General features: G+C 50.4%; 1 protein-coding gene across 3 annotated transcripts in view; it reads right to left on the bottom strand.

Moving 5' to 3' along the window:
- The window catches only part of LOC309652579 (uncharacterized protein), a 118471-nt gene that overhangs the window by 36982 nt on the left and 59057 nt on the right, over positions 1-22432 (bottom strand). Inside the window, exon 3 of one of the 3 annotated variants that reach the window (XM_082446660.1) lies at positions 1938-2781. The exons of 1 other annotated variant lie outside the window; for it this stretch is intronic. In XM_082446660.1, the coding sequence (XP_082302786.1) occupies positions 2691-2781 (91 nt within the window). In that variant the 3' untranslated portion in view covers positions 1938-2690. Of the gene's footprint in view, positions 1-1937; positions 2782-18042; positions 20226-22432 lie in introns of those variants that run through there. One more of the 3 variants, XR_014258785.1, reaches the window with a different exon arrangement.

Raw genomic sequence — 22432 nt, 5'->3', positions numbered from 1 at the left:
CCCTGACTTCCACATGAGGTCTCTCTCCAAGTGTTGAGCGAGGATGACGTAACACAGGCAGAGAAACAGTTATTAGTCAGAATTTCCAAGAGGCAGTAACCTCTCCTCTTTTTCACCGAGTCCAGCTCAGTTTGGCAAATCCCTGAGTGACCTCGGGGAGGCTGCTTCTCCTCTGAGCCTCATTTCCTTCTCTTATCAAACGCTTACTGTACGCTTTGTGCTATTCCTGATGCTTTATATGTTAATTCATTTTGTCACCGCTACAATTGTCTGAGGTAGGTGTGATGATTACTATCCCCATGTGACAGACGAGGAAACCGAGGCAGAGGTTAGTAAACTTGTCCAAGGTCACACAGCTAGGAGGTGGTGGAGAACTGGTTCAAACTGGGGCTGTCTGGCTCCAAATGTGTGCGCTCAACCACTAGGTAATCCTGCCTTTCAGCTGGCAGGGCTGGACTAGATGCCCTCCAAGGTCCCTTCCAGGGCTGCCTTGGTAAGCTTCGACCCACTTGCTTCCTCTAGGACTGGTCCAGGAGAACCCAGGAGAGTTCCAGGAAAAAAATCCTCCCCGAATGGCCATGTATCCTTCTGCGCTGGGGCCCATTTTACAACCCTAGACATCATGGAAAAGGCCAATGGGGACGATCAGAATCCTGAGATGAGAGACAAACGTGGAGGGCGATGGAAGAACTTGCCTTTTTCAACCCGTTCATCTTTGTTGTTGTTTCTCTCAGTGGCTGTTCTTATGCACAGAGGGTCCACTTTTCCAAATGTGATTTTTAAACTGCAGCAGAGAGAAAGCCAAATAAACACAGAATGGTCGGCCAAGGGCCCGTACTTTCTATTCCCTGGTTACAAAGTAAAATTAGCTAGCTGGTGGCCAGGGCTGGGAGATTTATTTTGGTCTGAAGTCAACCCACAGATTAACAATATTGGCAAGAACTATACAGGAGGGGAAAATATTTTGGACAAGGCTGCATATGTTTGCAGATACATCATCTGCCTCTGCGCAGCAGCCAAGGTTAAAGAGAATGGGAGTCAGGAGCAGGATGCGCTGTGTCCTTTCTGTGAACAGTCGGTTTTCTCCCGCACGATGCCAGCTCACGCCCTCTGAGAGCAGTTGCACGGTACATCGCAGGAGACGGGGAAGGTGGCCGGGAAAGGACACTCCCCATCTTTGAGAAGACGTGCTTGCTCATCTTTTATTCCTCCTTTCCTTCCAAGACCTACATTCCATTCTGAGGGTAATTCTCAGGCAAGAGCAATTTCCGGATTCTCAAGGACTAACCGAGGGTAGTGTCAGAAAAAATTATCCAAAATTGGAAATAGGCGAAAGAGATTACTGGGTGTTCTTGCTGCACCATGCGGGGCTGGCACCTTTGATTGATTTCCTATTGACTGGGCTATTTTACAATCCCGTAGCTGCAGAGGTTGGTTAACTTTCAGATTTTTGTCTGGTAGAGATGCAAATAATTTCTAACCTAGCTATCTCACCCTAAACTTCTTCTGTTAAACTGCCTATAGATACCTAGCCCCTCACATTCTCACTGTAACCGGTTTTAACATCTTAGAGGGTCCCCTCATTAATGAATGAGCTAAATCAAATCTTTGACATGCGGTCATTTTATATTTGCACAAGAGTCAAGTGTTTCCACCTGTGTAAAATTCCACTTTAACACAGGAATCCCACTTTAACACGACATTTTTTTCTGGCCTCTTTGTCATCCCACCTCAAGCCCCAGGTTCAAGACCCCATACTCGACACAGCACTTCGACAGCCGGCAGCCAACCTGGCCCCCTTCGCGGCGATGGGGCCGCAGATAAGACCCTGGCCCCTGGCCTCGCTCATCTCCACCCTGCCCTGGAGTATGCTGGTCCTTCAGGGAACAGCCATGGGTAGGGAAAGGGATCCAGGACCCCGCCCCAGGAGTCACAAGGCCTCTTTTAGAGAGCTCATGAGCTTGGGCAAAAGTAGGCATCAATTCTCTGACTCTGCGGAAGTGATCTCATTCTCAAAATGGGAATAGTCATTTCTACATTGCAGATTTCACAGGGAGTTTCTAAAGTGCTTCTCAAAGTTTAACGTGCATATGACTCACCTGGGGGAATCTTAATATAGAAATTCTGATTCGACAGGTCTGGGGAGCATCTGAGGGCGTCCTAACAGCCTCTCAGGTGAGGCTGCTGCCGGTCCGCGGGCCTTTTGAGTAGCAAGGCTCTGGGGCTGTTGGGAGAGCCTACTCTTTGAAAATCCCAGGGCACAGCAAACATACCTTTGAGGAGTTAACGATTTACACTTAGGGCTCCACTCCCACAAGGCATAGGGCCACAGGTCTGCATAAATCCCAGGAACCACCATCACCTAAACCCATGGTGTGCCTGGGCCGTTACTCGCCTGATCTCCCTTAATCCCCATAACCAGCCCGGAAGTAATTCCAATTTTACTAAAGAGGAAACTGAGGCGCACACCAGTTACATAACAGCGCTGGCTTTTGGAGCCGGGTTTGCCGAGCTCTAACCACATTACCACACAGCTTCCTTCCTCCACCATGGCCTCGCAGGGCCGGGCTCCTCGGCCACATCTGCGGGGGCGTTCGAAAGGGACAAGGGAGAACGCTCCTTCTTACCACGTGGCCCCCATTGCCCTCGCATTCCCTGGATAATTCCTCCACCCTCTCCCCCTGCAGCTGTCAGAGGGAGGGAGGGCGTGACTTCTGATTAATTCCACAGCAGACAAATGTTCCTTGAGAACCTGTGGTTGGCAGAGCTTGGTTCTTCACCCTGGAGAGGAATATGGAGAAATTCAAAGAACGAAAACAGATCTCTGCCTTCAAGGAGGTTAGAATCCAGTGGAGAAGCTATCATGTAGATACACTACTGCAATACAAATTCAGATTGTCCCTGCCAGCCCTTTTGCTTGGGGAGCCCATCTCTCCTCTGGGTAGGGCCCCTGTTTATCAGCAGACCTTCTGGTCTGCAAAGATAATCCTTCTGAGTTTTTTTTAATGGGACTGGGGGTGGGGAGGACAAGGCAGGTGGCAGATGGGGGCAGGGGGAGGGAGGTTGTGAGCGGCAATTAGAGTCTATTCGGTTGCCGGTGTGTGCTCCCAGGGACCCAGGGACTGGGTGCTCCTTTGGCAAATGTAAATATCAAACCAATAAATGCTAATGTAGCATGAAAAAGTGCTGATCTGGGAGAAAGTTCCAATCATTTAGAGAGCTTGTCGCAGAAAGCATTTAGGTGTTCCGGCTGCAAGGGAGCTGGGGAGGGAATCAAGGGGATGGAATTCGGAGCTCCCTTCTGGGTGGTAGTACTATCCTGGCCACCCATTCCAGGAAAAGGGAACCAGCAAAGAGGGTCATGGCAAGGTGTTGGGGAGCGGGGGACAGTAAATAAGACAAAGCCAGGAAAGGGGGTCAAGTTCCTGAACATCTGGCACGAGAAGAGGGAGATAGCAAAGAGCCCTGTTATCAAGGTCTCTGTGAACTTGACACCTGCCTCGATGGGTCTTTGCCCAAGGTCATTGTCATCCTGATGGGTTTCCTGAATGTGGCCCCAGTCACATCACCCTGCCTTCAGGGACCGCTTTCTGCTTGATGGCTCTGATCTCTCTGTCCCTCACCCCCTAGTCCCACCCCACCATATGCCCACACTTCTAACACACCTGTCAAGACCACCCCGCCCAAAGTCTGCCACACCTACCCACCTCACAGAGGCCCTGGAGGAACTCTGCAAATCCTTATGAACTTGATCCAATACAAATGGCCATTAAGGGACCTGTGAGGTGAGAAAGCAGGGAAGTATGTTGGAGAGAAGACTCGGCTGGGTTCCAGGCCTGGCTCTGCCACCTCTTTGACCTTAGAAAAGATATCACATCTCTCTGAGCCTGGAAGCCTCAGTTGCTTCATCCGTAGAATGGGAATAACAACTCCCACCTGGACAATTAAATGAGACAGTGATATATATGCAAGGGCTTGGTAGCCTACACATCCAGCTGGTCGCAGGGCAGGTTGCCTGGGAGACGAGAAGCAGTGGGGGCCTCCACAGCCAGACCCCCCCATGTGAATGACATCACACTCTGCCGGGCCCCAGGCTTGCTGGGTTCTCTTTCTGGTCCCAGGACACTGAGCAAACACCTGAAGCCTCCTTACAGCACTGCTGCCTCTGAACATCAGAGGAAAGAATGTTCAGAGGGAAAACCACTCATCCACCGTACCTGCCTCCTGCTCTCTAACCCAATCTCGCTATCTGATCCGGTCAAGTTTACATCTAAATATCTCTGGAACCTGCCTCTTCCCTTTCCTTACATCCCTTTCCCAGAGCTGCCGCCTTGGCTCAGATCCTCTTCACTTTTGCCCGGAAACTTGCAGGCTCCCCACTTCAGTCTCCCCAACCCAGCCCCCTCTTCTTCCTCGAGGCTGCCTCCGTTACCCCACTGCTCTGCTTCCACCGTCTTTCGGCCTCATCGGGCCCTGCCCTCACAGCCCAGCCCTCCTGCTCAGAGGCCCCAGAACCTGCTCCTGCACCTCAGGGCCTTTGCATCTGCTACTTAAACAGGACAGCAACTTTGACCCGTCCTTTTTGGCCCAGCTGGAAACCCCGGCCCCTAGGTTACCCTCAGTGGGATGTGAGCTCCTTCCCATGCACTTTCTTCTCTCAGGGTTTGTACAGCTCTCAGCCTGGTAGGACAGTTATTTGGGTTTTCATGAATATGGACTCCCTCAGAACATGCTCAGAAGCCCAAGGTCAAGCTCTGGAAGGAGAGTTTCCGGTAAGGAAGGGCAGCTGGGCCCTGAGCCTTAGCGGCTGTCTCTCCCTGATTCTTCCTTTCCACAACCTTGGGATCCTCTTTGAGACCTTGAGCCCGCTGTCGACCTAGGCAGAGGCATGAAAAGACCTTGCAGAACAATGTCAAGGGACTAGGGCAGAATAGCTAAGGCAGTTCTCAGTCTTTCAAACCCTCACAGAATGCTCTGAGCCAGGCCGAGCTCTGGAGATACAGCGAAGACCAAGGCAGACCCAGATTCTGCCCTCCTGGAGAAACCTGCTCTAGGGGATGTCAGCCACCATGGCATGAGGACGCTCAAGCAGCCCTGTGGAGGGCCCGTGTGGAGAGAACAGAGGCCCCCAGCCAGCAGCCAGCACCAACTTGCCAGCCACGTGAGTGAACCACCTTGGAAGTGGATGCTGTGGCCCCAGCTGAGCCCTCAGACAACTGCAGCCTCGGCCGCCTCTGACTGCAACCTTTTGAGAGAGCTGGGCCACAACCGCCCAGCCAAGCTTCAGATTTCTGCACCAGAGAAACCAAGAGAGTGGAAAAAATGACTTTTGTTGTTTTAAGCTACTAAGTTTTGGGGTGAGTTGTTACCCCGCAATACATAACTAATACTGTGCCACAGATGATTGAACTCAGGTGGGGTAATAGCACATATCATTATAGTAGCTCTCATCTGTTGAATACCCACTATGTGCCAGGCATCCTACTATACTCCGCACACCTTACCTAACCTGCTCCCCACAATGATCCTGAGGCAGGGCTTATTATTCCCAATTCAGAGATGAGCCACTTATCCAAGGCCACACAGTCTGGGACACTGTCCTATGGGCCTGTGTGAAGAATCCCGTCTCCTAGGCTCATCTCTTCCTCCTCATGTGTCCCACTCAGCTCGGACTTGGATCAGTGACCTATGATCAGGAAGGAACAAGGACTATCTAACAAAGATGCCTGTGTGGGATGCCCAGGGCCCACATTCCCCGAGTGCCCATTGCTCCCACCCATCAAAGACAAAAGCCTTGGGAAACTGATGTGCACAGCAGACTGTATTTTCCAAGAATGGCTGTAACAATACCATCCAGCCCACATGCTCTTCTACAATGTGACACTGACATTCCCTGTTGAGAAACTGGGTCTCCGCCCCCTTCCCTTGAATCCAGGCGGGCTTGTGACCGCTTCAGTCAACACTTCCACTGTACGTGGACGTGATGCCGGCTGACTCCCAAGGCTGAGTCATAAAAGCCCATGCAGCTTCCACCTTATTTGCTAGAACAATCACACTTGAAGCCCTGAGCCACCACATAAGAAGTCCCATCATGCTGAGGCCACCATGCTGTGAGGAAGCCCAAGCTATATAGAGAGGCCACCTGTAGGTGCTCCATGCACCGTCCAAGCCTTTGAGTCCCACCGAGCCCAGGCACCAGACATGTCAATGATTGAACCTGCAGATGACTCCAGCCCCCAACTATCATCACTGGGCTTTGAGTCTTTCCAGCTGAGGCCCCAGACATTGTGGAGCACGGACAAGCCATCCCCCATTGTGCCCTGTCTGAATTCCTGACCCATAGAGTCCAATGAGCGTAATAAAATGGTGGCTTGAAGTCGCTAAACTTTGGAGTGATTTGCTACATAGAGATGGTAACTGGAACAATGTGCGAGAGGGTGGGTGGAAGGCTGGGTCAGCCAGTGGGTCCCTCCCTCCCCATCACATACAGACCTGCCGCAGTTGTGTCTCAGCTCTGAAACCCAGGAAACTCTGCACCCACCTTATACCACTGCCCCCCGCCCCACTTACCACTGAGAACTGAAACCACATAATTCCCTCTCCCTGTGATTCTCAACCCCAATATTAACTCCCTTGCCTGGTCACCTTCCATGTTGAACAAGGCTGCCCTGTATAACCAATAGGATATCTTGGAAATGATGAAGTGAGATTTCTGAGGTTAGGTCATAAAAGACATTGTGGGTTCTGTCTGGCTCTCTTTTGAATCACTTGCTCTAGGGGAAGCTAGCTACCATGCCATGAGGATTCTCCAGCAGCCACATGGGAGGGGCCCACACGCCAAGGAACTGAGCCCTCCTGCCAACTGCCAACCCCATTTCACCAGCCACACAAATGAGCCACCTTGTAAGTGGGTCCTCCAGCCCTGGTAAATCTTTCAGATGGTTATTGGTGACCCGAGCCAACATCCTGGCTACCACCTCATGGGAGACCCCAAGCCAGGACAACCCAATTCAGCTGCTCCCAAATTCCTGATCTTCAGCAACTGTCAGATAATAAACGTTTACTGTTTTAAGTCACTACATTTGGGGGTGATTTGTTATTCTCTGTCCCTACGTTAAACAATTCTGGGACCAGGCATGCTTTCCGATCCCCATGTTTAAATCGTACTGAGAACAAACAAAAATAATTTAGCTCTTTGCTATAAGAAATACTTGCTCCTGGAAGATAAGACTGAACCAACTAAAATAGCTTGTTATCAAGACCAACAGCTAGCTCATCAAGACTTACTACAAGACCTCTGCCTTGCTGTGTTTCCCAAACCAAAACTACTTTGTCAGAAACTCTCCCCAACCCCGGTCAGTTTCTTGCCTTGAAAGACCCAACTTCAAAATCACCCAGAGTCCAGCCTCTAAATGCTATCAATACCCTTCCCCAGGGTCCCTGCTTGGAGACATCACTAGCATTCTGTCACAGGGGTCCTCTTCCCTACTGAAGTAGGTCTAATAAATTAAGCTTTGCTTGATTGAAAAGTTCTTCTGGGGACTTCCCTGGTGGTCCAGTGGTTAGGACTCCGCACTTCCACTGCAGGGGGCAGGGGTTCGATCCCTGGTCGGGCAACTAAGATCCCGCAAGCCATGTGGCATGGCCAAAAACAAAAAAAGTCTTTTTGGGGCGTCGACAGTCAATACCATACACCCCCCAAACTGGGGCATCCACTCTTGGGATTTGGTCATCTGTCCAGATATAGTCGCCACTAGCCACATGTGGCTATTTAAATTAAATGACGTGAATCACTTTGCTGTACACCTGAAACATTCATTGTAAATCAACGGTACTTCCACTAAGGAAATCCAAAAAAAATTACATAACGTTGAAAATTCATTTCCTCAGTTGCACTAGCCACATCTCAGCACAGATATAGAATATTTCCCTTCTCACAGAAAGTTCTATTGGATAGTGGTGCTCTAGAGGAAAGTGGATCATTTGCTTCAGAGGATGGTTACCCCTGAGGAAGCTCACAGAAGCAGGAGGGGGTGTGTGGGAGGGACTGCAAACCGGGGGCAGGCCACTGCCCAGAGGAAAGCAGACGGCCCAGCTCCTCCCGGGCTCGACAAATGCCCGCCTAGGCCGCAGGCACGGCTCCACCAAGCAGGCCCCTCCGTGGGCTGCAAGAAATCACCAAGCTTTAGACCCACAGGGCACACGGGCATGCTGATTTCTGGGACTGTGCACGATCCCTGCAGAGCGGCGCTGGCTCAGCTGGAACGCAAGACAGATGATCCCCGATCAACACACAGTCTCCCTCATCAGCTCACCGGCCTGCGGCAGGGCCCTGCTCTTGCTTCAGGTCTGACAGCAACCTGCTGGCCTGCAGAACCTCCTAGCCGAGTTTCCTGGATCCTCGTCATCCCCCCAGGTCGGGGACGTGGGGAGAAGTTCGAGAGGAAACCATGGCCTGGTATGTGGCCCTCGCAGAACAAAATCCGAGCAAAGGAGCAAATGAGAGATTCATCAAATCCTCGGACTTATTTGGCCTTTTCTGGGCTTTGAGAATTTTTATCTCTTCCATGGTAACTCTTCCCTGGCTGGGGAATGTCATTTTAAATCATTCTGTCTTTAAAACCGTGGGATGAGGGGAAAGAAAAAGTCACCTCCAACCAGGTTTTCACCATGCAAATCAAGGACATTTCAAAATGCTGGCGAGCTGCTCGGGGGACTTCAAAGATGTCCAGGTCCAATTACGCTTCATTTGGGGTGTGAATTGAGGAACTCTGGGGGAGGTGGCCCGAGTGCAACGTGTCAGGGTCGATACTGTGGTAATGAACCTAGGCCTTTGTTCCTGGGAGCCCAGCTGCTGACAAGTGGGCCGTTTCCTGAAGGGCGGAGAAGCGCTGTGTCCCCCACCAGGTGCAGGAAGCAGGGTAGAGACGTAGATGCCAGTCAAAAAAAAAAAAATCATTTTAGGGTGGCTTTTATTTTTCTTCCTTTTTAAAAATCAAAGGTTTACGACAACGTAATATTATACATCAACTATACTTCAATAAAAAAAGGTTTACACAATTAAAAAAATTAAAAGGGGGCGTCAACGTCAAAATCTTGTCATGTCCTAAAATTAGCCACGGTAAGGGTCTCCTGAAATTTGATTGAATTGGGATCTGGGAAATTACTCTAACTTACGGTTTAGATACGTACCACCTCAATTTCTGTGCCTGAGTATGTTTGGATGGGCACTGGGAAAGGTCTGACAGGGGAAGATTCATCATTGAATGGTTAAAAAAAACAACAACAGCAAAAACATTTTGGGCGAATAATTTTGGTTTTGCTTGCTAGTTAGAATTGAACTGACTGCTCTCTGTGGGCAAGGCTGATGGCTTAAGGGCATTCAAAAATGATTAATTCAAGTTCTTCTAGCCCAAAAAGCCCCTCAAAAAGCCACAGCATATTCAGAAATCTCAGCCAAGACTTCTGGGTAGATTCCTAGCAGGACATGTGAGGGCAATAAATCTGCTGCAAGTGTGAGAAAGGAGATCAAAAGCTGGTCTCTCCCACTCGCTAAGATGCTTATGCAATTCATTATTTTATGTCCTTGGCTCTTTTTTCAAATGCAGACACCCTGAGAAAGGTAACACATCCAGTTACTAACACCTTAGTGCAAATGCATGCATCAGAAACATTTGGAATCGCAAAGGAATCTGGGTAAGGCTGCCTGTGAAGAGGGAATAAAAAGTACAGATGCTGAAGTCACACCCCGGAGATTCAGTTTCCTAGGGTGGAGGCCTAACAGCAATATTATTTTTTAAAGCTCCCCAGGTGATGTCAATATACGGCCAAGTCGAGAACCTCCGGGATAGAGGATGGTGGGGTGAGGACAGAGAGGGAGGGAGTGGAAGAGACAAAAGAAAAAAACAAGAGTTCTTCTCATGAAAGACCTGCTTTGAGTCCTGGCACCCAACTTGCTGGCTGCACGATCCTGGTCGAGTGACGTAGCCGCCCTGATCTTCATTTTCTTCATCTGTCAAATGAGAATAATATTCTTCGTAAAACAGTGGCTCTCAAACTTGAACTTGAGAGGGCATCAGAATCACCTGGAGGGGTTGTTTAAACACAGATTCCCAGGCCCCAGCCCCATTGCCAAAAATCCTGACTCAGTAGGTCTGGGGTGAGCCCCCAAATTTGCATTTCTAACAAGTTCCCAGGTGATGGTGATGTTGCTGGTACGGGACAGCGTTTTGAGATCCCCTGGTATCAGGGGCACCTGAGCTGCTTATTACTCATTCACCAATTTTATCCATGACAAGGCCAGAAACCAAAGGTAACACCTGTTCTCTCTTGAGAAGGGCTCAAGAGCCAAATAGCGGGTTGAACTTGCACACAAATAATCTCCATTGTTTTAGCATTTTGCTAAGATACAGCCCACATTCAAACCTCAGGCCTGAAGCCACCAACGAACCGTCATGGAGAAGACTGGAAGAATTGTGCCGGGCCACAGAGAGGCCACATTTTAAGCAACACTCCTCCTCCCCCCAAGAGCATCCCTGACATATGTCGTCCCAAAGAGGCCTGGCCTGGTCTTTCTGGAACCCACTGGGCTGGGGCATCGGCACCAAGAGCAAGTGTAACTGATTTACACTGCCCTGCTCCCTGGGGGAACAATTCACACAATGAAAGCTCCAAGCATTGAGGGAGGGGCACACATTTCCTCTTTAAAATGCTCAATGGCTTTCAGGAGCTGGAAGAGGGTCTGGGGGGCTCCTACCTTAGCTGCCCCTTACAGCAGGGCTGGTGAGGCCAGGCTCTGAAGTAGAGAAGATCATCATTTATGCGCTCTGTCCATCCCAGCCACCCACCCCTGTTTTTCCTGTTCCAGAACCCAGTGTCCTTATGCCTCCAGCCTGGGTTTTTGGTCTCTCTTTGCCCCCGACTTCCCCTACCCTCCTCCTATCAGAAGGTTGCCAGCTCAAACTTCCTATCAGAAGGTTGCCAGCTTCAAACTTGTCAGTGACAAGATGATAAAAGAGCCCAGTCTTCACATATTTGGGGGTGATAGATTGAGGCCCTTCTCATGAATCAGAGCATTTTCCCTGGGGACTCTGAAATGGGGGCCTCTCTGGCTCAGGGATTCACAGGGGACACTGCAAGCCACAGAGGAGTCTCCAGGGTCAAAATTAAAGCCAGAGCATGTCAAGTCAGGTCCAGAAGGAGACCCTCCATTGAGAAAAGGGAAAGTGAACCAAGAAATAGGAACTCTGCCCATATGGGTTACATCTTCCACTTAAGGGTCTTCTACCCCGAGTCCCACAGTCACCAATTAACTAGGCATGAAGAACCTGAGATCATTCTGGCTCACCAGGGCCTCATGCCATCTCTCCACAGCTGCCACACATTTCTTGCTCCCTGGACCCTGCAGTCTGGGCCCACCCCACCCCTAGTCTGGGCCACATATGATGTCACCTGCCAAAATGGTGCCAATTTGAGTGTACCAGCTTCCTGGGGCTCCAGGCTTTGGGGGTCCAAATGATCACAACCTGATGTTATTATTTTTAAATTCATCTTATTGTTGTTTCATCTGTTAAAATGTGACACGCTCCATAGGGCAGTCACTAGCAACCTTGTTAAAGTACCAGCCCTAGCACAGTAGTTGGAACATTTTGATTGTATGGGTAGATAGGTGAGTGAGTAGATGGATGTAAGGGTGGATGAATGGATGGATAGAAGAATAGATGCATGGAAGGATAGATGGATGGATGGATGGGAGGATGAGGGTGGATGGATGGTCAGATGGATGAATGGATAGATGGATGGGTGGGCAGACTGACCTCCACATGTTACTAACGTACTTCTCCTATAGATACCATAACACCTAGACCAGCAGTTAACAAATGTTTAGATCTTGGGACCCCTTTACATTTTTACTTATTACTGAGCACTCCAAAAAGCTTTTGTTTATATTGACCCATGTATCAATATTTCCCATATTACAAATGAAAACCGAGGAAAGTTTTAAATATGTTAATTGATATAAAAATAATAATAATGAACTTATTAGATGAGTGGTAGGCAGCCTTTGAGATGGTATCCAGTAATCGCCACCTTCTGTCACCCACATCCTTGAATATTTCCCTCCCCTTGAATGTGGGGTGGACTTACCGAGTCACTTCTAATAGACAAGACAGAAGTGATGGGATGTCATTTCCAAAATGACTGTGGCTTCTGTCTTGGGTGCTCTCTTTCACTCTCTCTGAGGGAAGCCAGCTGCCATGTCACAAGGCAGCCCTGATGAGAGGCCCGCATGGCAAGGAACTGAGGCCTGCCAACAGCCATGTGAGTGAGCTGAGAGCTGGATCCTTTCTTTCCTTGGTTGAGCTTTGACATGACTGCAGCCCTGGACCATGCCTTGATTACAGCCTCATGAGAGACCTCCGAGCCAGAACCACCCAGCTAAGCTGGCTGCTCCCAGATTCCTAACCCACAGAAACTGAGAGATAACGTGTGTTGTTTTCAGCCACTAAGTTTTGGGGCTATTTGTTACACAGCAATAGATAACTAATACACATGTTAACATCAATAGCACAATTTAATGAAAAAAAAGACTGTATTTTCTAAAAAAAATCAGGGAGAAAAGTGACATCGCTTTACATTTTTGCAAACCTCTTTAATAGCTGGCTTCATAGAAGACAGCTGCTTTCTCCTAGCTGCTTCAGCATCCAATCTGTTGTGATATGTGGTTTTGGTTGAAATACATGAAGAAAATCCAGCCTTATGGAGCTTGCAGTTAGAAAAGACAGTCTTGAAAAGGTCTGGGGTACCACAGGGATCCTTGGAACACACTTTGGGAACTGCTGACTTAGACAATCAGGGCCTCAAAAGAGTCTAACTCTAGGGCCTTGACCCCTAATGTTGCTTTCCTGTTTGGGACATTTGCCAGTTTCTCCAGGTGCTAGGGTGACCATGGTAACTGACACCACCCAGGAGGTCTTGTCCCCTGCTGGAAGGGATAAGGCTCTCCTCCAAGGCCCAACAGCAGAAGACAGTGATGAACAAATGCCTAGTCTTGACTGGGTCACGCCCAAGGTGTCACCCAGAAGGGAAAGGATGGCCCACTTCTAGCAGCCAAGTTTAAGGCTGAGGCATCTGGGGCACAGGACGGCAGAGGGGGGTTGTTCTGTGCAGTGAAGCCTTCTGGAGACTGTGGTTTGCTGTATCCTCAGGCATTTCCCCCTCTTCACCCCTTTCCTGTGCACCTCCCCCTCCCTGCCCCCCACCCCAACTATAAGGCCTCTTTCAGCAGGAGCCAGTCTGATTTTCTCTGCCTAGTTGGTCAGAGAAATGCATGCAGCTGCACCAAAGAATAAAAATAGCCTCCTCCGTGACCAGTTTCTTCCCACTTCCCTTTCTCTCTCTTCGTGCTCGCCTCTCTGTCCCCACCTTCTGTGGAGGCAGGAAGGTCCCCGGAGGGCGCGAGCATCACTGAGCTATGCCAGGCGCCCGAGTTTCCCTCCCAGGCAGCACCTGTTCCTGATTCTATTTTGCTGTGGCCCGCGCAGGCTGGCACTGGCTTCCCAGGGGACAGGGCATTGTCAGATGGGTCCCTGCCGGCCCAGCGTCCAACCACCTCATGGGGCAGCCTTGCTCTGCTGCACACAATCACGACAGACATTGGCACATAGAGTGCCCACCGGCGGTGCTGGCATCTGGGGCGCCCAGCCTCTCCCGTAGCCAGCCAAAGGCCTGCACGCGAGCCTTCCAGACCTTCAGGCACCTTAGAGGTTAAACAAGATACCTCAAGCTGGAAGGAAAAAAAAAAAAAAAAAAAACTGCCCAGGTGCTATGCGCCCAGGCTCCAGGTGGTGTCCCCAGCATCCCGGGCTTCCTCTGCGCAGTGAGGATGGAATCTGAAAGTGGGCATCGGTTTTTTAGTTTGGAAGCAGAAGCGGAGAATCAAACCAGCAGCAGCTCGACTCCCCGAGGCGAAGGTCTTGCCTGCCTTGGGCAATGGAGCGTTCCTAAAACCCCGTGCCACCGGCGAGAATCAGGGGTATGGCACGCTCAGCCTCTCTTCCCCAAGGCTGTAGGGCCCTGCGGGGACAGAGGAGAGGCCACCTAAATCATTTCAGCGCTGGCTTACGGGGTCCAGGGCTGTTCGCCTCACTGTACTGTAGTTTGGGAACAGAGTAAACCACCCCGGCAAAGCTGGGCGGACTTGTCCAAACCACACAAAAGTTCAAACCACACAAATGTTGGCTCCAACTGGGCTTGGAGCGCAGGGCTGGCTTTATCTGTCCCCGAGGGCTTTGCCCTGCCTTGCAATTGATTAGGGCTCCTAAAAACCACTGAAATGGTTTATCTTGCCCACTCAGCCTCAAGCCCCCTGATGGGCTGGAGTGGAGCCTGGATTGTTCTGGCAGCCAAGCCCCAGCCCAGCTTCCTCCCAGCTTCATGGCCCCCAGGACCACCTGCCTGGCCCCTCACCCCCCAGAGACTCCTCATTTTGTGGCAGGAAATAGGGGCCAATGACATGACCATGAGAATGTTATTCACCACAGAAAGGGAGATTCTTCAAACCTGATGGGAGAGGAGGGAAAGGTTTTGTAAAGATTGAACTGGGAGGGGTACGGAATTAAAGTGGGCTTTAACACAAACTAGCGGGTTAATGGGGGAGCCCAGGCATGGGTAGGGGAGAGTCCCGTGGTAGCTGACTTCTCAGGTTCACACCAGGACACCTGCCACCTTTCCCAGCCGCCACGGCATGTCAGTCATTGCTCTAACTGTGGACAGAGAGGCTGTATTCGCCCTGAATCCACAGCAGAACCCTTTTGGCCTCCGAAAGCAGGTGACGCACACAAATTACCTGAATTCTTTCAGGCTGTCTTCTGCTCCAGCAGTTTGCGATAAAAGAACGTGTAAACAAGTGGCTCGTCACAAGGGTTTCTATCATGTTTAGTCTCCCCTGACAAAAGGGACACCCTTCCTTGAAAAACACCTAACAGACATAAAGGGCTTTACAGTTTACAAAGCTGTGTAGCACCCACCATCTCCTCTCATCCCAACAACTGTGTGAGCAATGGGGTGTGACTCCTATAGCAGTTAGGGTTCAGTTGCAGGAAACAGAAAACCTCTCCAGCTATTTTAAGCCAGAAGAGATATAATACAGGAAACTAGGTGCTTACAAAATCATTGGAGCAGGCTCTAGACGCCCGTAACACCACTGAGCTGGGCTGCCAAGACTGCTGCCATCTCTGCCATCATCAGGAAGGTGGGAAGGGAGGGGGTCAGCCACAGAGATGTTGATTTCAAGAGGACACTATTGTAGTTGCCATCCAAGGTCAGGAAGCCACTGCCACCACAACACCTCTCAATACTCACAAAGCCGGTAACTAATCAGACACTAGAATGTTGCCTCTCTCTCTCTGTCTCTCTCACACTGACACACACACACACACACACACACACACACACACACACACACACACACACACACACAGTGTCTTCAGCAGCAACATCCAGAGTAGCAGGCAAGTAGTCTCTTCCCCACTGCTGCCGTCCTAACCTCACACAAGTGCATCTCCTTGCTGGAATCTAATTCTCATCTGCAGCCCCAGCTGCAAAGGTGTCTGGGAACTGTAGTTTTTAGCCTTCCAACCTCTGCAGAACATGAAGGCGCCATAGAAACAGGTTGGAATGGAGGCTGAGTGCCTGCCACCTCATCTCCATTTTACAGATAAGGAAACTGAGGTTCAGAGACGTTAAGGAACATGTATGTACAAGGTCACATGGCTGGCAAACCCCGATCTCTCTGACTCCAAAACCTGCGCTCTCATCTGTCACACGGAACCAATGGCCCCATTCCATTTGGGGCTTTGGCAGTCTTGGGGCATCTTTTGGCCCAATGGCCCAGACTACAGCAGAAGCCACCACACATCTTCTGCATGCTCAAAGGCTGGACAGCAGGCTGTGAGTGGAACTGAGGCCCAGGGACTCAGAACCGAACCCAGGGTTCCTGACCCCACGTTGTGTAATGTGTTCCTGTCCTTACAGACACACACACACACACAGACACACAGACACACACACACACACACACTTCCATCAGCATCTGGAGGAAGGGAAGACAAGCTCAGGCTCTCCCTGGAGACATACAATCCTCTAGCACTCCCTGGGGACAGCTGTTCGGCATTTTTCCAGGTGAGGTAAGTACAAGGCTGACCGGCATCCAACCCCCACTACCGTGTTTGAGAAATTGCCCATCTTCCTAGTTGCCTCCCACCAGAGAAGCGAAAAACACCATACAATCATTTTCCCAGCTGCCACTGCAGTTAGCGTGGGCTCCTGACTTACGCTCAGCCAATCAGATGCCCCATCAAAGACTTGGAGTCAGGAGCTAGTGAAGCAGAGATGCACAGAGCACAGGAGTCCGTTCTGGTGGAGGGTGGCAGTCACCATGGCAATGACATTCCATTCCTGGGATGGCAGGGACCATATCCATGTCCGGAGGTGGCAGGGTGTCCTGGACTTGGCAGTGGGATTGTCACTGGATGGGCCTGACTTTGGCCGTGGTCCTGACCGCTGTGCAGCCTCCTTTGTTTGGCCTGCTTTCCAAACCCGGTTCTCCAGCCCTCCTGGTTATTTTGTGAACTCACCAAGACCCTTTTGATAAAGTCCTTTTCTGCTTAAATAAACCAGAATTGCTTCCTGTTGCTCGGAGCCAAGAGCTCTGGCCGTTACAGCTCAGTTGCCAGATTTTGCCTGGCTTCCCTCAGCGAGACCACACAGGACACCAGCGATTCTAGATCCCTTGTGCATCGTGGCCCACTTCCTGGGAGCTCGTGTCCCAGGACGTCAGCCTGTTGGCCTTACATCAGGAGAACTGGCCTGGTTTGTCAGAGGATCTCATGTCCATCCTGGGCAGCTGCACAATGACGTTCCTGGGCTCCATCTCAAGACTCCCTCCCATCAGAGGCCTTCTCACTGACCATGACCTTTCCTTGGGCACAAGTCAGAGGCCTCCCACACACACACACCTCCCCCAGGTCTCCCATTCAGCACCCAGAGAACATTTCCTCTTCCTCCAGAGGCTTTGCTTTTTGTTAGCCTTCGTTCCACGCTGAGGCAGAAGAGCTGCGGGCCCAGCTCAGGCTCCACAAATGCAGGCTGGGGGCAGTGACGCTCCCACAAGAGATAACGGCTGGACATTAAAAAGAATGAAATAGGGCTTCCCTGGTGGCGCAGTGGTTGAGAATCTGCCTGCTAATGCAGGGGACATGGGTTCGAGCCCTGGTCTGGGAAGATCCCACATACGGCGGAGCAACTAGGCCCGTGAGCCACAACTACTGAGCCTGCGCGTCTGGAGCCTGTGCTCCGCAACAAGAGAGGCCGCGATAGTGAGAGGCCCGCGCACCGCGATGAAGAGTGGTCCCCGCTTGCCACAACTAGAGAAAGCCCTCGCACAGAAACGAAGACCCAACACAGGCAAAAATAAATAAATAAATTAATTTAAAAAAAAAAAAGAATGAAATAATGCCATTTGCAGCAACATGGATGGACCTAGAGATTGTCATACTGAGTGAAGTAAGTCAGACAGAGAAAGAAATATCGTATGATATCGCTTATATGGGGAATCTAAAAAAGAAATGATACAAATGAACTTATTTACAAAACAGAAACAGACTCACAGACTTAGAGAATGAACTTATGGTTGCCGGGGTGGGGAGAAGGGTGGGGTGAAGGGATAGTTAGGGAGTTTGGGATTGACATGTACACACTGCTAAATTTAAAATGGATAACCAACAGGACCTACTGTATGGCATGGGGAACTCTGCTCAGTGTTATGTAACAACGTAAATGGGAAAAGAATTTGAAAAAGAATAGATACATGGGGGACTTCCCTGGTGGTCCAATGGTTAAGAATCTGCCTTCCAATGCAGGGGACTCGGGCTCGATCCCTGGTGGGGTAACTAAGATCCCACGTGCCCCGGGGCAACTAAGCCTGCACGCCACAACTACTGAGCCCGCGCTCTCTGGAGCCTGTGTGCCACAACTAGAGAAGCCCGCGTGCCGCAACAAAGACCCAGTGCAGCCAAAAAAAAAAAAAAAAAATAGATACATGTATATGTATAACTGAATCACTTTGCTGTATACCTGAAGCTATCACAACATTGTTAATCAACTATACTTCAATATAAAATAAAAAGTTTAAAAAAAAAAGAGAGAGAGAGAGAGATAATGGCTGGAGATGACATCCCAGGTTCAAGGCCCCAGCTTTGCCGTCAGCTCGTGATAGGGCATTGAACAAATGGCTTGTCCTTTTGGGGCCTTAAGAAGAGGGGAGAGTGAGAGTCCAGCCACAGGAAAGTGAGCAATGCTCCCTGCAACCACAAACTGGGAGCGGAAAGGACCATGAGAAGGGCACTCCTCACCTAGGTGCTGGGCCTTCAGGTCAGATCAGTGGGTGGAATTGACCAGGGCCTCAGTCAGTCAGAGGCAGGCAGGAGCCGGAAGGGGCTGGATTCCTGCAGTTATCACTGTGGAGCCAACTCAAATCAGCTGAGTGTAGACAGGGCTGAGGGTAGGAGGCCTATCTCAGGAGTTGGCCCAGCCGGTGGGCAGACTGGCAGTCCTCTGGGATGACGACAATGTGCTATAAACTTGGGCTTATCTCCGTGATATTGTCTTTGTTCCCATGACCCTTGCTTTCCAAGAAAGGGTACCCCCAAAACAGAACTGAGGTCCAGAGAGGTGTGTGTACCCTGAGGCCAGCAGAGCCAGGATGCTGCTGTGGTTGGAGAGGCCACAAGTGATGGGGCCACCTCGGTCCTGGCTGGGACTCTGAAGGAAGCAGGAGTAGCTTTCTGTAGTCAACACAGAAGGGAGAAGAACAGAAGGGGCCCAGCAGAAGAAGGGTGCTTTTCTCCCCTTTGTCAGGTGAGCAGGAGAGGTTCAAGGACATCATGGAGTGCTAGTGCAGGGTGGGCTGAAGACGAGATGGAAAATCACATCACCATCCGATTCTGGTGGGGGCGGCCACAAACACCAGCCTGCCATAGAGTCAGCCTCGGCCATGCTTTGAGGGAGAAGCACGGATTTTGGAGTCAGACAGACCTGGGTTCAAATCCCAGCTATGCCATTCAACAGCCGTGGGAGCCTAGACAAGCCTTTTTTTGGTGGACTGTTACTTGGGCATCCCCAATAAGCCATGCTTCCCAGTATGTGTGCCCTCATGTTGTCCCCTCCCACACTGACTCTGGGTTTGGGCATGTGACTTTCTTTGGCCAATAAGGACATTAACAAGCATGATGTAAAGCGGAGGCTTGCTAAGTGCTTGCATGCTGAGGCTTGTCCTCTTGGAACACTCCCTCTTGGAAGTCAACTGCCATGCTTGGGGAAGCCCAAGCTATCCTGGAGAAAACGACATGAGGAAGAGAACCGAGGCAGCCCAGCCAACAGCCAGCACCAAGACCCCAGGCATGTGAGAGGCCCTCTTAAACCTTTCAGCCAAATCTAGCTGCCAACTGACTGTATTCACATGATAGACCCCAGCTGACACCATCTGGAGCCCAAGAACCACCCAGTTAATCCACAGAATCATGAGAAATTATCATTCATTCATTATCATTCAGTGTTGTTTTAAGCCACTAAGGTTTTGGATGGTTGTCACACTGTAATAATTAACTGAAATACTGTTTAACCTTCTGAGCCTCAGCTGCCCCCTCTGTAAAATGGGGTGATAATATTCGTTGCCAAAAGTTATGAGGAGTAAATTTAACACACAATAACAATGAGCATTTATTGAGTACCTGCTGTGTTTCGGGCACTGTGATAGATGCCGAATGTACATAATTTAAAGCATATAATCTGCAGAGCATCTATCTCTGTGAAGTAAGTACTGTTAGGCCCATTTTCCAGACAAGGAGACTGAACTCAGAGGGGTTAAGTAACTTGCCCAAGGTGGCAGGTTAAGGTCAGAGCTGGGGCTCTAACCCAGGTCCCTCTCATTCTAATCACTAAGACCCAGCAGGGCCTCCTCCACTGGCACCGATGAATGAACGACCTTCCAGGGGAGCACCAAACCTTCCTATGCTTCAAGAACTTTGTCTCTGTCAGGTGGTTGGAGGATGGAGACAGGGGGCATACTCACAAGGCCAGCATCAAGTCCAAGTACCCTTGAGGGCAGGTTAGCAGGTCTCCATTTGGTGGCCAGTCCCCTGCTCTTGGCGCTGCTTCAGTGAGCCCTGGGTCACAAGGGATGGCAGAACTCAGAGCAAATCCATTCTCACTTCTAGGAAAACAGCTAATGGGGCTTAGCAGTACCACAGTCACAAGCAAAAGGCAGCTTGTTTCTCAAGAGGCAGGAGCACCTCAGCCACGAGTGCCCCGCCCCCGCCACTGGAAGGCCTCAAGAAGCCAGAAGCCACCCCTTTTGTCCCTCTGAGAGACAGCCCCCCTCCACACACACACACACACACACACACACACACACACACACACTCACTCACAAAATCACAGGGGAGGGGGCAGCTGTGGGATCCTGGATCACAATGGGGTAGGAGTGGGGCATGACCAGAGAGCCCCACTGGCCCAGGCGGCCGCTGCTGGGAGTCTCCCACCCTCCCAAGAACTGGTGAGTGACACTGAAGAGGGTGGCAGAGGGATCCTTTCTCGCCCTCCCCAAGCTGACGGCATCACTCTCCACCCCATAGGCCCAGGAACAACCTTGTCCTGGGTGGGGTAGGGAAGCCTGCAGCTGAAAAAACCCACACCCTTCCCCCCTTTCCTTGATTCCGCCCATCTTACCCGTCTTGCCTTCACGGGGTCCTTTTCACAAGTGTTCACACATGATACAATGCGTGAAAAGAGATAATCTAAAAGTATACTGCTAGAATGGTCTCAACTTTGCTTAAAGTTACATATATATTTGAAAAGTTATATATATATTTTCATAAATATACAAAAACGAGTAGCAAGAACCATCTGAAAATGTTGACAATGATTATCTCTAGGTGGTAAGATAAAGTGTTTTCTTTGTACCTTTTGTATCTTCGACTTCTCAAAGGGCACGATTGCTTTTAGAATCAGAAAATAAACTATACTATCTGTGCTTTTTAATGAATGTGCACGGCCTGGAAAAGTCACACCTTAAAACTCTTCCCAGGGACTTCCCTGGTGGTCCAGTGGCTAAGACTCCGCGCTCCCACTGCAGTGGTCCCGGGTTCAATCCTTGATCAGGGAACTAGATCCTACATGCCGCAACTAAAGATCCCGCCTGCGACAACTAAGACCCGGCACAGCCAAATAAATGAATAAATATTTTTTAAAAATGTTTAAAAAAAAAAAAAACTCTTCCCATCCAGCACCTTCATTATTGGTTCACACCTGGATTATTAGTAGTGTCTCCGGACACCTGAGTCTTCACCCAGGGTAGAGATGGGAAGGGAGCGGCCCCAATGCCCAAGGCAAAAGGGGGCAGGGCCATTGAGGCCAAGCAGAAAGGGGCGGGGTCAGTGAGCCTGGAGCCTGTGCAGTCAGTACCTAGGACTGCTTCCAGCCCTCCAGTGGACTGAAGACCCGGTACCCAGGGCATTGCAAGACTGGGCTGGAGAAGTTGCTGGAATGGAGGGCTGCCCCTGCCTGGCCTGGGAGGGCAGGAAGCCCTGGCCCAGAAGTAAAATTCCGAGGCCTGGCTCACGCATGCCGCCTGGTTCACACCGGACCCCATCACTTAGATTAACAGCCCTACCTTGCAGGCAGAGCATGAATTGTAGGAGGCGAGGCGGCGCATATACAGCTCTCAGCACAATTCCTAGCACACACAAGGCACTCAATAAATGCAGCTGTGATTATTAGGAATAAACACATGCCCATCAGCACCGGCTCTCCTGGGTAAGCCCAGCACCCCAGTCATCTGGTGCCAGAAAAGGGATGAGCCATCACGGTGCTCAGCCGGCAATCCCCTGTTTTGTTCCTTGCTGGGTCCTGCTAAATATGCAAGCAGAAAAATTTTTTCCACCCCCAGAGCAGTTTCTAGATGTGCTACCTTGGCCAAAGCAAGCTGCTAATTAACATGGGTGAGAAATGCCCAGATGATACCATCAAAGGCCATTAAAGTACCCCCAGCTGGTTGTGGGTGTTTGTTTTGCTTCCCATCAATTCTGCTCAGAACGATGACAGTACCCAGCCAGAGTGGGAGCCACACAGGGCAGGGTGGGTCTGGGGAAGGCAGACACAGCTGGGAGTGGTGAAGTTCCCTCACACAGAGGAATGGACTCAAGATGAGCTCCTCTATCCTCCTGTACTTTCAGCCTTGCAGTGCCCAGCTGCTCTCTCCCTGCTCTGACTTACACATTTGCTCCCAGGAAGGGGTTTTCAGTAAGTCATTTACACATTAGTATGAATTTCAGTATTCCCAGGGGCCTCCGGTTTCATCATGGAATAAAACTCT

This window comes from Balaenoptera physalus, assembly GCF_965194825.1.
Source record: "Balaenoptera physalus genome assembly, chromosome: X".
Classification (NCBI taxonomy): Eukaryota; Metazoa; Chordata; class Mammalia; order Artiodactyla; family Balaenopteridae; genus Balaenoptera; species Balaenoptera physalus.
Note: the sequence above shows the minus strand (reverse complement) of the source record. Positions and strands in the feature narration are given on the sequence as shown.